General features: G+C 45.7%; 3 protein-coding genes across 3 annotated transcripts; 2 read left to right on the top strand and 1 right to left on the bottom strand.

Annotated features, from left to right (window-relative positions):
- The first annotated feature begins 3781 nt into the window (after positions 1-3781).
- Positions 3782-8119, top strand: ccr10 (chemokine (C-C motif) receptor 10). Its single transcript, XM_079756459.1, has 2 exons — positions 3782-3813; positions 6883-8119. The coding sequence occupies exons 1-2, from the start codon at positions 3789-3791 to the stop codon at positions 7989-7991; spliced, it is 1134 nt and encodes a 377-aa protein (XP_079612585.1). The 5' UTR covers positions 3782-3788; the 3' UTR covers positions 7992-8119.
- A 703-nt stretch (positions 8120-8822) lies between these two features.
- LOC307089932 (myeloid-associated differentiation marker-like protein 2) lies at positions 8823-9671 on the top strand (the record flags this gene model as incomplete). Its single annotated transcript, XM_079756418.1, has 1 exon — positions 8823-9671. One exon carries the CDS (start codon positions 8823-8825, stop codon positions 9669-9671), a length of 849 nt encoding a protein of 282 aa, XP_079612544.1.
- Positions 9672-10699: 1028 nt separating this feature from the next.
- On the bottom strand, positions 10700-13730 carry LOC307090301 (putative protein MSS51 homolog, mitochondrial; the record flags this gene model as incomplete). Its single annotated transcript, XM_079756880.1, has 6 exons — positions 13654-13730; positions 13020-13175; positions 12801-12925; positions 11983-12549; positions 11090-11183; positions 10700-10889 (listed from the first exon to the last, which is right to left on the bottom strand). Exons 1-6 carry the CDS (start codon positions 13665-13667, stop codon positions 10700-10702), a joined length of 1146 nt encoding a protein of 381 aa, XP_079613006.1. The 5' UTR covers positions 13668-13730.
- Between the last annotated feature and the right edge of the window lie 148 nt (positions 13731-13878).

Genomic DNA, 13878 nt, shown 5'->3' with positions numbered 1-13878 from the left:
CACTGGCCATGCTAACAGCATGATTGGCAAACACAGTTTACAGAACAAAAAATAAAGCTCACGTTAAGGATAACGTGAGGAGGGGGAAAATAAATGTGGGAGAGAGTTTGTAGCTTAGAAATAGCCTGTTTTACAAAATACAAACACAAACACTTAAATGCTTCCTGCAGGATTACTAGACTACAAGAAATGATATATAATTTCATATCAAATATTATTATTAACAGATAATAAACAGCATAGCAATTAATTTATTAATGCAATTGAAAGTAGAGAGAAAGTATATTGCGAAAAAACCAACCACTTTATAATATCTCAGATTGTGCTTTACCATGAGGCTCCTATGTGACACTGACTGAGTGTACCCAGACAGACACAGACAGACTGACTGTACACAGACAGACTGACTGGACACAGAGAGACTGACCACAGACAGAATCTACACAAACAGACTGACCACAGACAGACTGATTGACTGTACTGAGGCAGTCTGTCTGTACACAGACAGACTGACCACAGACAGACTGACCTCAGACAGACTGACTGTACACAGACAGACTGACTGAGAGACTGACTGTACAAAGACAGACTGTACACAGACAGACAGACAGACAGACTGTACACAGACAGACTGACTGTGGACAGACAGACTGACCACAGACAGACTAACTGACCTCAGACAGACTGACTGTTCACAGACAGACTGACTGTACACAGATAGACTGATTGCCAGTCTGACTGACTGGGACCAGACCTGATTGCCCCACCCGCTAACTCTCCAGGTAACTGTTTCCCTCCAGGTAAATATTTCTCCATGTAACTGTCTCTCTCCTGGAAACTGTCTCTCTCCAGGAAAATATCTTTCAATGTAACTGTATCCCTCCAGGTAAATATCTCTCAATGTAACTGTCACTCTTTCCAGGAAACAGTCTCTCTCCAGGTGAATATCTCCATGTAACTGTCTCTCTCCAGGTAAATATCTCTCCATGTGACTGTCTCTCTCCAGGTAAATATTTATCCAGGTAATTGTTTCTCTCCAGGTAAATATCTCTTGAGGTAACTCTCTCAATGTAACTTTCTCTTCAGATAACTGTTTATCTCCAGGTAACCATCTCTCTCCAGGTAAATGTCTCTCCAGCTAAGTGTTTCACTCCAATTAACTGTCTCTCTACAGGTAAACACTCTCCAGGTAAATATCTATCCAGTAACTGTTCTCTCTAGGTAAATATATTATTTAATGTGCCAGCTACTGATGGCTGCATTGTGTTGTCATTCAGCTGAATTATTTAAACTAAACTGCTTTGCTATAACAAGATGTTTTAAGTGTTTTACTCTCACATCATCATTTTAAAGACACTTACTCCAGGTTACTTCTGCTCTCTGGTAACTGTCTCTCTCCAGGTTAATTCAGCGCTCTGGGTAAGTGTCTCTCTCTGGTTAACTGTCTCTCCATGTAACTGTCTTTCCAGGTTAGAGTTACTGCCTGTCTCTTGGTAACAGCTGCTCTCTGGGTTACTGTCCCTCTCTAGATTACTGTCTCTCTACGGTTAATGGTCTCTCCAGATGACTATCTCCCTCCAGGTAACTGTCCCTCTCTGGGTAACTGTCCCTCTCTGGCTAACTGTATCTCTCCGGGTAACTGTTCTCCCAAGGTAACTGTTTCTCCATGTAACCTGGTTGTCGATCTCCGGGTAAACATAACCCAGAGTGTACCGGCACGCCTTGAGTTTACCAACAGCCAGCGATCAAGATTAAACAACAACTTGTTTCCCACACAGAGAGAGGGATGGTGGGCACTGAGTCTAGGCCCTGAGCCAGTTGTGGTGTGGTGGGTGTTGCACGTTTGTTACTAACTTGAGCTGAGTGAACACGAGAGCCATGATTTAGATGAGAGTGGCCACACCTTAGCCCAGCTGTCCCCAGTGCATGGTCTGTGGGGAGCAACGAGAACCTTACCCTGACCACAATCACCACAAACACACACACACACACACACACAAAGACACACAGTTGTGTGCGCACACACACACACATGCACACCATCTGCCAGCCCCTAACTAAAAGGTAACACCCTAGTTTTGTTGTGTGGTGAACTGAGAGATGTTTTTGTTTAACGCCATAGGTACTAAGCAGAGGCTATTCACCTGTTCTGAATTGCAGACACGAACTACCAAATATGCAGTGCTATGTATGATGGTAACGTGAACTTATTTGAACTCCTATTTTGCTCATTGCTATAATTCACTTAATGGTATTGTTTATGTTCACACACAAACAACCATCGCCAGACCAACAATGGCTAAACCGGCACCCAGACTCGTGGTAAAGGGGTGGATGGAGATGACAATGCAGGGGTGCTGAGAGGCAGAGGGCAATAGACAGGGCTAGAATTTAAATCATCAATCATCTAATCATCAGTGGGTCAAGAAATTTGGCTTTTTACCCTTAACGCTTTTATAGAACAATGTGAAAAGATTTGGTGTAATGTTTCTCTGAGCCTGCTTAATTTGAAACATATTGTGATATAGGCATCCAATATATTAAAGGGTAAGTGTGGGTGTTTGTGGTCCTTCCAAGTTTTAGACAAAAGCACTTTCACCACCTTTTTTCAATCGGTTTTGTGATCCCAACTACATACCCAGAACTGGTTAGCATTAGCGCGGTGCTGTAAATTCCCAGCTGCTGAATAGGGTAAATAGGGTACAATTTTGAACTTTTAGATATCACAATGAAATTACTAAGTTGATTGCTTACATCAAGACAAAAACCTAAAATGTATTACAAGTTTTTTTTAATTGTTTGTTAACATGGGCAAACGAATTACGTATGTGCTAATTTGGATAAATACCACAACAGATCTAAACATTGGTTATAGCCAGGTGAAAATGTCTTGTTATTTTCATGGTGATATCTAAAAGTAATTTTTTTTACCCTATTAATTTGAGAAAAAAAATGAATAGGCGTATGAATAGGCTATATTTGGTTCTTTGGTTCAAAACTTTCTCCTAATAGGATTCTTCTGGTCTTTTGTTTCCTTACTCAGGACAAATTGAGGATACAAAATCAGTTGAGTTCGCTTCTGTTGCAATTTCTTCTAGATTGACCCCATTTTGTCTTAAAATGACTGGACTATATAGCCTCAATGCACCCAGGGATTTCTGCTGTTAGCTCTGCAAGGCAAGAGCGCAAATAGTGTAGTGTCTGTCATTTCATTCCCCACAACAGAGGGCAAGTTCACACCTTGGAATAGCTATGTTAATATAAAAAAGTTCTGGCGTAGGGTGAAACTGACTTAATGGGATTGTTGATGCTTCTATCTATCAGCATGAACTACAGATATATATAGATCTGTTTGCTTAAAAAAAAGTGATTAAATTAACAATTTGATCAATATATTAATACATTCTACACATTGTACCTTTAACATATTCATTGTTGTTTTTTGCGATGTGAATCTTCAAATTAAAATTTAAAATTTATTTTGAAGTTTGTAAATTTGATTTTGCCTCTTTCTTTGATGAAGGTGCACTCCTAAATGTTATTCACCTATTGTCCCTAGAGTTAAATGTACACTATATTACATTTTTTTTGTAATAGATGTCATCCAGATGGAGATACAGGAGAAAGTGGTCGAGGTGTAAGATAAGAAAAGTAGGGTAGCATTGCCTGTTCCTGGCCACGCCCCTTCCGGCACCTGATTGGATGAAGGGGTGTAGCTGGGGGAAGTGGATCACGTTAGGCTAATTTAGGTTTGTCAGGTCGTAGAACATATTGGATGACATCTTAACATGCATGCTACAACACACGTCACAGGTAAAAGTCTGGAATTACTCTCTAATCTAGGGGATTAGATTGCATCAATTATAATATTTATGATGTCATTGACATGCATAAATGGACCATTAGTCGATATTAGTTATTGCATGTATGATTATTGAGATTGTAGTTTAGAAATAGAATTGCATGATTGAAAGTCTATGTTTTCTTTGTTTGATTCATAATTAATTTAGACATTTACTGAACCTTTTGGTAAAAATGTCGCAAAAATGTTTAAAATGGTATCATTAGTTCACATTTAGGATGGGTTGTGTTTGGTGGTCATAAATGCCATTCTTATATGAATCTTGGCAATTGGTAAACAAAATATATACTTTAGATTTTTTTCAAAAGCAAGTTCAGCAGTGTATCTGGGAATAATCAAATAATTTTGTCACTATTTGATGTATGATAGCAGGTGAGATGAGGGAATAATTCGTTTCCAAGTTCAAGTCCAAGTCCTGATTTGCACACTCCAGTAATCAGGTTAATTTTAGAAGCTGAGGTTTGCTCGCACACAGAAAATTCAAATAAGGATGGAAAACATTGTTTTTTTCCTTTTTTATGCACTGATGAATTAATGAATGTCCTCAACTTCATCCGGTGTTCTGCCAATTTCTGCTCCCTTGTTCGATTTTGCTACCTAGTGGTTCTGCACATGACGACACTATTGATCCATGGTGTAGTATCGGTGTAAAATACACATACTGTACCCCTGAAATCTCCAATAAAGATGTTATAATACGGTATCAAAATATAAGAATATGGGGAGCATATTTTGATACTGTATTATAACGTCTTTATTGGAGATCTCAGGGGTACAGTATGTGTATTTTACTCTCTGGTTGAGGCTGAGAAAAGCATCCTCACGTCATCAGACAAGTGGAAAGTTGAAAAAGCGCGTGTGAATCCTCGGCCCGCTGATGGGAACGCCTAAAAAAGGACAACAACAACGTTTTTCCATCCTAAATGGATTTTTCTGTGTGCGAACCAACCCCAGCGCGCGGACAAGATTCACCTGAGTACTGGTGCGTGCACATCAGTACTTTGATTCTCTTTGTGTGTGTGCGTGTGTGTGTGTGTGCGTGTTGTTGTGCGTGGGACAGCGTCACGTGGCTGCGTCGCGTCTCCGGTAGCTGTGAATCATGGAATCATGGAATGATTCACACCTGATTCACACACTGAAAACCCGTAACCAACCTCAAAAAGCCACACTAACAACAACCGGTTACCCGGGCAACCCCCTTAACTCTTTAAATGTCCCAGGGTCGCTACACTATAGACCCTAGAGTTTCTGGTATAACAGCTGGGACGAATTTCAAATGATAAATATGTACACTTTATGTTGATAGTATACTGTCGCGATTCCCATTGAAACGAATTGCGCGGTGACTAGTCTTCACAACGAGAGTTGGTAGGTTGTGACAAATGTGGTATAAAGGCTGGGACGAATTTCGAATTATAAATATGTACAATGTATCCTTTAAATACGTCCATGCAACAGATGGCCAATGTGAATAATAGATAGGTCGCTCACTAAGCCCATTTGTTTTTTCCCCATGAAACCGGTTGATTTCTGTCTCTCATTGACTAAAATTCAACGAGAGCGTCCTAGACTCAGTCCTAGAACAGAATACGAATGACTGGCTCGCGTGAGTCGTGACGTCTCTCAGTCGGTCCCTCCTCACCACTCACACAGTGAGTGAACAAACTGTTAGTGAGTCAGCCACTAGTGGGTCTGGGAGGGGTCGAGTCTGAGAACGAACGAGACGAACGAGGCGAACGAGAGAGAGGAACCAGATCGTTTTGTTCGTCTTAAAGATTCGTTCATTCGAACTGATTCGTTCGCGACCGAGCCAACTCTAGTGCAGAACATATTGCAGCGTTAAGGGGTCTTGCTTTAACCAAGTTGATCACCCTAGTCAAGACGGCCTCCGTTGATAAGATCGGACATCAACTATTGCATGCGGATCTATTTAACAATGTGTTGTTATGTTACTGAAAACTAATAGGTGTTGTTTGGTATTCAGTCAAATGATACACACCCTCCAAATGTAAATCACTTGTTTTTTGACGTAGCCTACCGAACAGCTGGTTTAAACAGTTGTATGGTTATCAACAGACATATTTTAGTCGCTCTTCTTACCTTTTCATGACGTCACTCCCTTTGCCCTCAACCAGTCGATTAAAAAGGGATGGATTATGGCCACCAAACACATTAAACAAAGCTAACCAACATGCCCTACCACCAGCAGTGCCAACAAGCGCTGGTGAAAGAGACTAAATGAAGGGAATCTGGAGGTAGAAGAGATATATAGACAGTTGGCACGCAATCTGAGTCATACGGAGACAACCAACGGAGTGTCTGCTACACCCCCACCTCAAACCAGTCACTTACAGATTAATATCAGCCTACCTTGACTAAAACAGGTAGTCAGTACCAGTTTCACATCACTTTTTTTATTTTTACTATAATTATAATATATGATATGATGTGACAGGATCACAAGTGAGAATTGTTTTTCATCAAAAAAATAAAACGCAACAGAGTGAATCTATAATCAATCTCTCTATTGCTCTCGATAGTCTATACCACTCCATTCTCGTCCTGAAAGGGTGAGGGTTGGAAAGTTCTATCCCCCCACAGAACTTTCCAACACAGCAGGGCTGATTAGACAGAGCTTTTCATGAGTTTCCCCTCTCAGTTGCTTAGCTGCTCAGACAGAGATTCTTTAAAAAAAAAAACATATAAGATCTACTTATGTGACTTTTGCCTTGATTTGCTATTTTTCTTGCTAGTTTACTAGGAGTCCTTCTTAACTGAAGATGATGGCCTGGTCATTTGTTGAACTAGTTAAAGACACCTGAAGTGCTTGAGATATGTTTATCATATCCCACGATCACATCCCAAGGCTATGATAGTTTATGTTCTTAATGTTGTAAGGAAATATCAATTAAGACACATCATTTTGAAGGCCATCCTCTTTTTTATTACTGGCACAGCACATTGAAAACATCTCCATGATGTCCACTGAGTGTAACTGGTGTTGACGTCATGGCTCCCAGTTCTGCAGACCAGCCCTCAGTATGACTTGGAGCCCGACTTCAGCGGCGGCTACATTGATGAGGACGGGGGTGGCCTGCCCGAGATGTGTGGCCCCGAGGAGGAGGAGGTGGTGGCCATCAGAGCCTTCCAGTCCCTCATGTTCTGCCTCATCTTCCTGATGGGCGTGGCGGGGAACGCCCTGGTCATCGCCACCTTCAGCCTGTACCGCCGCCGCCACCTTCGCTCCATGACCGACGTCTTCCTGGTGCATCTGGCGCTGGCCGACTTCCTGCTGCTGCTCACCTTGCCCTTGCAGGGCGTGGACACCCACCTGGGCTGGGTGTTCTCCGAGCTGCTGTGCAAGGCCACGCGCGCCAGCCACGCCCTCAACACCTACAGCGGCCTGCTGCTGCTGGCCTGCATCAGCGTGGACCGCCTGGTGGTGGTGGCCTGGCCGCAGGGGGTGATGCGGCTACGCATTCGGCTGCTGGCCGCCGGCAAGCTGACGTCCCTCGCCGTTTGGCTGGCGGCCCTCCTGCTGACCACGCCGGAGCTCCGCTACGCCGGGGTGTCGCTGGAAGGCGGCGACGCCCACTGTGTGGTGAGGGAGAGCTCGACGGTCAGACACGTCACCTCCGTGGCGCTCATATTCGTGTTCGGCCTGTCGTCCGTCGTAATGGTGACGTGCTACTCCTGCGTGGGCAGGATGCTGAGGGCGGGGCCCGGTGAGAAGGGGTTGAGCAAGCGGAGGGGTAGCCGACGGCAAAAGCGGACCCTGAAGCTGATGGTGACGCTGGTGGCGGTGTTTCTGATCTTCCAGCTGCCCTACACTGTGGTGCTATGGCACAAGATGGCGGCGGTGGCATTCTGCGGCGTGGTTCTGGAGTATGTGACGTGCACGTTGGCGTACAGCCGCTGCTGCCTCAACCCCATCCTCTACGCCCTCATGGCCTCACGCTTCCGCAGCGACCTGCGCAAGCTGGCGGACACGACGGCCTGCCACAGGCACCGCCTCCGCCCCCAACGTGCCCCAGCGGTCCAAACAGCGAACAGCAGCTCAATGTCCGCTCCTTCTTATTCTTCCTATCCCTGCCCCCCACCTCTCTCCCCCACTTCTCCTCCAGCCTGAGCCTTCACTCCCCCTGGTGGAGATGTGCCAGTGGATTCCCAGGAATGATGACGTCCCTCCAAAGCCTTTCCCTTGGAAGACCTTCCGATATTCCGACTGCATCAGAGTTTAGACTATAGGATCACGTATCGCCCTCATTTATATTCATATTTATATTCTAAATTGCAGCCCTTTAATAACAATGCATACCCAATTTCAAAGTTTGCCCACAATAAATGTTCATAATGAGAAATCCATCAAATAAAAGCTTCTTGATACACAGAAAATGTTGTCTTTGAGTTGTGCTACTAACAGGTACCACGCCGTTTCAGTTTGGTATGGGTTTGTAAAGGACGTAAAAGCGTAAAACACGTTTGACATTTAAATCAATAAGTTCTACAGCTAGACTGGTCAGAATATGTGTTAGTAAGCAGACAAGTTTTTTAGCTGAGTCTAAATGTGGTTCAAAATACATTTGGTTTAAGGGTTTAAAGTTGGTTCCATGCGTAGACACTGACACTATCCAAAGAGCACTTTGAGTGCATTGCAATCTCAATATACTTAACTACGCTGAGATTTGAATAAAAACGTACAGCAGCTGATAGCGTAGCCACCTGTTTAGAATACGCCACAGCCAAGCGACACTGGCCATGTTAGGGCCGTGGAGGCCCGGCAATCAAATAAAGTCGCAGCTCCTCTCGCTAACCTCATGCCAGACAGAAAACATCCTGGCCACTGGATTCATTGCAAAACGGGCCCGTATCTTTCCCCTGAAATTTTGCAAATTTGCTTTCTGGGAACCAACAACAAAAAAGGTAAAGCATTTCTAATCATAACTGTATCGACGAGGTCATGTGCGGCCCCTTCAAGAGCATTGGGGGCATCCTGCGTCTGCTGGAGATGATCTTCAGCGGCGCGACCCTCATCCTGGTGCTGTTCCGGGGGGCCATGGGCAGCCCCTGGGGCATCTGGTGCGACTTCGTCTGGCTCTTCTGCTTCCTCATCCCGCTGCTCATCACGGTGGCCGAGGCCCTGAAGATACCAGTGCTCATGGTGGCGTTCCTCCCGGATTGGGCCGACCTCACCTGTGGCCTCACCATGATCTGCACGCTGATGATCGCCTCTGCCACCACCGTCTATGCCACTGGCTACGCCTGCTTCAACTGTGTGCTCAGCATCCTGTGTGTGACCTTCTCCCTGGCCGCTACCGCCGCCTTCCTGGTGGACGCCATCCTGCAGAAGCTCAAGTGTCCCAGCGGCTACCTCTCGTGCCTCAGAGGCGTCCTGCGCTTCACCGAGGCCTTTGTGGCGTGCCTCCTGCTCACCGCCGCCACCAGCTACTTCCTGTACGTGGACTGGTACCACCGGCCGGCCGGCATGATGTGGGCGCTGTTCGTGTTCGCCGTTTGCCTGCTGGCCAACGTGGTGCTGATCCTGTTCAACCTGGTGACGCTGCTCCGCATCCTCCTGCCGAAGGGGTGGCTGGAGTGCGTGTACAACTTTGTGGCCTCGCTGCTGTACCTGTCGGCCGCCGTCCTCTGGGCAGTGTACGGCTACTGGGGCTACTTTGAGCGGATGGCGGACAGCCGTTACTTCTGCAGCAGCTGCTCTCTGAGGGATCTCCACGTGGTCACGGCCGGCACGCTGCTCAACCTCCTGCTCTATATACTGGACCTTGTCATGTCCATCAAAGCTCGCTAGCAAGGGACCCCTCCACACACACATCAAGTGTAATGTTGTCAAAATAAAGGGAGGGTTGATTCAAAATGTTGGCTTGTGATAGTGTGTTATTCTTAATCTTTAAATGGCTTTGTGGTTCTCAGGTGTTGAGTGCTGCTCGTGTTTTCGAGGTGAGGATATGATACAATATATTTCATAATTGACCTTCCCCGGGAGAATAGGAAGATTCTGGTTCAGTATTTTAACGGGCCTGCGTGGCCAAAGGGAAACCTGAGCATTATTAGCATATTTCCTTTATTCAATCAAAATAAACTAACAAATGTTGTAACAATCCTAAAATCAGATTCTATCTAATGAAATACTACATACGCTTAAACACCTCTAATCTATGTCTCGTAATGTAACTCTTTCTTAATCATGTACGGCTACTGGAGTTGAAATATCAATTCTCATAATAGTCTGCAAGTAATGTTAACATGTCACTTTGTCATGGGACTTTACCCGTCTTGCAGTATATTACACTTCATTCAAATCTCAGGGCAATTAGGGTTCTAGGGGAGATAATAGCAATGCAAATAGTTCATCAGATTATGTGGTATACAATAAAACCTCCTAAAATACCTCTGCTGACAACTGCTACATCCAACGCTGACAATGTCTCAAGGCCCAATTGAAATTATCTATTGACTATTGACTATTGACTATTCAATTAGCAGACACATTTTTCCTAAGCGACTTACAGTGAATCAGAAACATGCCATTAAGGAGGAGGTAGGGGTTAGAAAGTGAATCATTGAAACCAACTTTCGGCTGGAAGTCTAACGGATAAAGTGTAACGGCAAAAGTAAAGTTGTTTGAAAGGTTTCATCCTGGAGCCAGAGGTAAAAGTAGCATAACCACCATCAGCTCCTTCGTCACATGTATCTGAGTTCACAAGAAGTCTCTTTGGAGGAAAACTGCCGGCTGAATGCTGTCACAGAAACGACGATAGTCAGAATAAATCAAGCAATAGGGGTTGTGTCACCAAATCCTTTCCGTTCGTCCTCTGGTTAGTCCAGCTCCACATTTTCCTTGAGCCCCTGGAAGCAGAGGTAGTGGGAGTTGCAGAAGACGGCGGGCGTGTTGGGATTTGAACCCACAACCTCCGGTTTTACGGATGCGAAGGGGTTGGCACCACTGCACCTCATGTCTATCTCTAGCTCCTGGAGTATCTGCATCGAGTATGTAATCTCTACATCACTGTCAAACACAAACCAACAGTCACACACACACACACACACACACACATTAAGACATGGGCATTTTCATTGGGAAAAAGTGTGGTTCTAACCTGATATATTAACACACAGTGTGTGTGTGTGTGTGTGTGTGTGTGTGTGTGTGTGTGTGTGTGTGTGTGTGTGTGTGTGTGTGTGTGTGTGTGTGTGTGTGTGTCTGACCTGGAGGCTGTGAATATGGAGGGTATCTCGTAGTCCCTGAGCAGAAGCAGGGTGGGCAGCCAGCCCTCCTCCAACCCCTGACTGGCATCAAACCCTTTGGCACACAACACAGACAACACAATCAGCCAAACACCCACACACACTAACTAGAGCCCCATTCACTCATGCAGTCTGTACCTGCATGCCCTGAACCATGTCCTGCATGGGTTCATGTGTGAATGACGACACACAATTATATTCTGGAAAATCTGCACAGAAAAATTGGCAGATGAAGGCCTATAGACACATTCCTTGTGAATGAAAGCAGCGAGATTGCCGATAAAGGTTTGTTAACGGTTAAATTCCCCTGACATAAGACACTTCAACGTGGAGCGACTGAACCAATCACAAGGCGCCGCTGATGATTCATTTTAACGCGATTGCCTTCAGGTGATTGGATAACAATATCAATGCCGCTTCTTTTGCTAACAAACATGCTTCTTACTTCAGGAATGGCTGGAAACCGGACAGATCTGAACTAAGGGAGCTGCTTTCAGTCTGCTGGTAGAATAGAGACATCCATAAGGGCAGCTTTAGCGCCCTCTGCTGCACTGTCAGCTGAGATAGATATGTCAGCTGGCATATCTTTCCCGGCGTAGTGAAGCCATGTATGAAAGACCACAAGGCGTAAAGGTTCCAGAGCAAAGCTTCCCGTGTGAATAGTTAAATTCACCCGCTTTGTCTGAAAGGTTATCCCAGTAATCTAGAAAGAAATATGTCTGAAAGAGGCTTAGTTAACATCTGTTTGCATGAACACCCTTTAACAGATCTTCGTCCGGTTAATGCCATCAGTGAACCTCTTCGGTCCTCATTGAAGCAGACGCTCTGGTCCACGTGACAGTGAGTCTACGTACCGGGTTGGAAGCCGACCACCAGGTCCGGTCTGGCCGCCTCCTCTGTCTCCACCAGCTCCTCCCAGAACTGGTGGTAGAGGCCCTTGTAGGCGCTGATGAAGACCCTCTGTTTGGGGCCGAACGCCCTGAGCGGGGGCCTCACGACGGGGCCCTCCACCACCTCCGGCCCCACCAGCACCACCTCCACCCCCTGGTGTCCGGGGAAGGCGCGGTTCAGCTCGTCGTAGTCCGTCAGACGGGCCCCCATGGTCTCCGCCTGCCCGGCCCCCACCACGTGCACGGTGAGGGGCTTGGTGTAGGGGTCCAGGCCAAAGACCCTCAGCCCCCAGAGGACGCTCAGGGGTCTGGAGAAGAACTCGCTGCAGACCCTCCACACGGACTGCTCCAGGTCCTGGGGGTCCGGCCGGGGGCGGCTCGCGTTGGTCCACATGTTGGCCATGGAGGGGCTGGCGAGGAGGGGCTGCAGGCGGAGGGAGAGCTCTCCCTGCATGGCCAGCCAGTCCTCCCAGGCCCTCACCTCCCCCGGGGCCCGGGGCCAGGGCTCCACCGTGGGGAACGGGAGCTCTCCTGCAGACCACAACCATACGGACGACTGTACCACTGTACTGCTACTACCATGTAATATAACACTATAATATACTAATACTTCTATTCCTATAAATACTGGGACTACTTCACAACAGTCAAATTAGCAATATCATCATTTTCTTCTTCTTCTTCATTCTTTTCTTCTATATTATTATTTATTATTTATATATAAAGAAAATTTGAAATATTACTCTTTCTTACAATTCATTTGCAATAGGAATAGAGCCTACCTTTGAATACCAGCCATTCAACAAGTCTGTCTATGGCCACTAGGCGGAGCTGTGGGCAGGCCTTCTTGTGTTTGGGCCAGTCCGCCTTCTGACACTCTTTACAGCAGTAGTTCGCGGCTAGACATCTGGGGCGACGCAAGCACAGATTAAAATGAATGTAGGCCTATACATCGCAAACTCCCGAGAGAGACGTGTAGAGATGCTCTCTTCTCCCCTCACCTGACGCAACGTTTAAGGCTCTGTGAGGCTGAGAGTTGATTGGAGCGCTTCTCGCAGCTGGCACAGACTCTGTAGGACTCCTCCAATTTCTCAAACATCTCCTTTTGGGAGCGGGACGCCAGGGCGGCCATGGCGGCCCTGATCTCCAAAACAGCTCTAAAGAGAATAAGAATCCACACACGGCTGCTCTTACAACACGTGGAATTAAACGGGGGACACAGCCTCCACTATTTTAGACGGTGGCTATAAATAGGCCGTGTGTCTGTGCGTGTGTGTGTGTGTGTGTGTGTTTACTTGTGTAGCAGAATGACACAACAGGGTAGGCCTACCACGTGGAGGAGTAATAAATAAACAATAATATTTATTTCTTATGGGCTCCCTTACAATAGCTTCTAGAGACGGTGCGTATTCACACAACGTGCAGTTAATCTCTTCATATTGAAAAGAAAAACTCAATTCGACGCCGAGAAATCATGCAATATGATCTATTGAAGAACCGTTTCTGTTTCTTACGGAGGTCGATCGCCTTGAAGTTGGGAGGACATTTAAGTTTTAGAATGTAAATCGAAGTTGCTGGCAAGAACTGAGGGAAATTTTGTATAATTATTATGGACTAATGATTAAATCCTCTTACCTTTCATTGTCCATGGTGGGCAGCGTACTACTGGTCGACTCGAGTGGGGGCAGAATGGCCAGGGGGGCTATACCACCTGTGACTGTCCTTCTAGAAAGGTCTGACTGGTCCAGAGGCATGGTGAAGACCAAACCTTAAGGCAAATTTCTATAAATAACATATTTTTTAAAATATTTACAGCTTCATGGAATAATGCCACTTATTCAATACAAATAGTTAATTCAT

Source organism: Pollachius pollachius (assembly GCF_949987615.1).
Source record: "Pollachius pollachius genome assembly, chromosome: 19".
Classification (NCBI taxonomy): Eukaryota; Metazoa; Chordata; class Actinopteri; order Gadiformes; family Gadidae; genus Pollachius; species Pollachius pollachius.
This window is presented reverse-complemented; position numbering and strand designations above follow the sequence as displayed.

What these genes read in the sequence shown, in the direction of transcription:
- ccr10 (XM_079756459.1), top strand. Translation starts at nt 3,789, where the DNA reads ATGCATGCTACAACACACGTCACAG. An exon ending in TGCTACAACACACGTCACAG is followed by an intron (nt 3,814 to 6,882) that starts GTAAAAGTCTGG and finishes CATGGCTCCCAG; the next exon opens with TTCTGCAGACCAGCCCTCAG.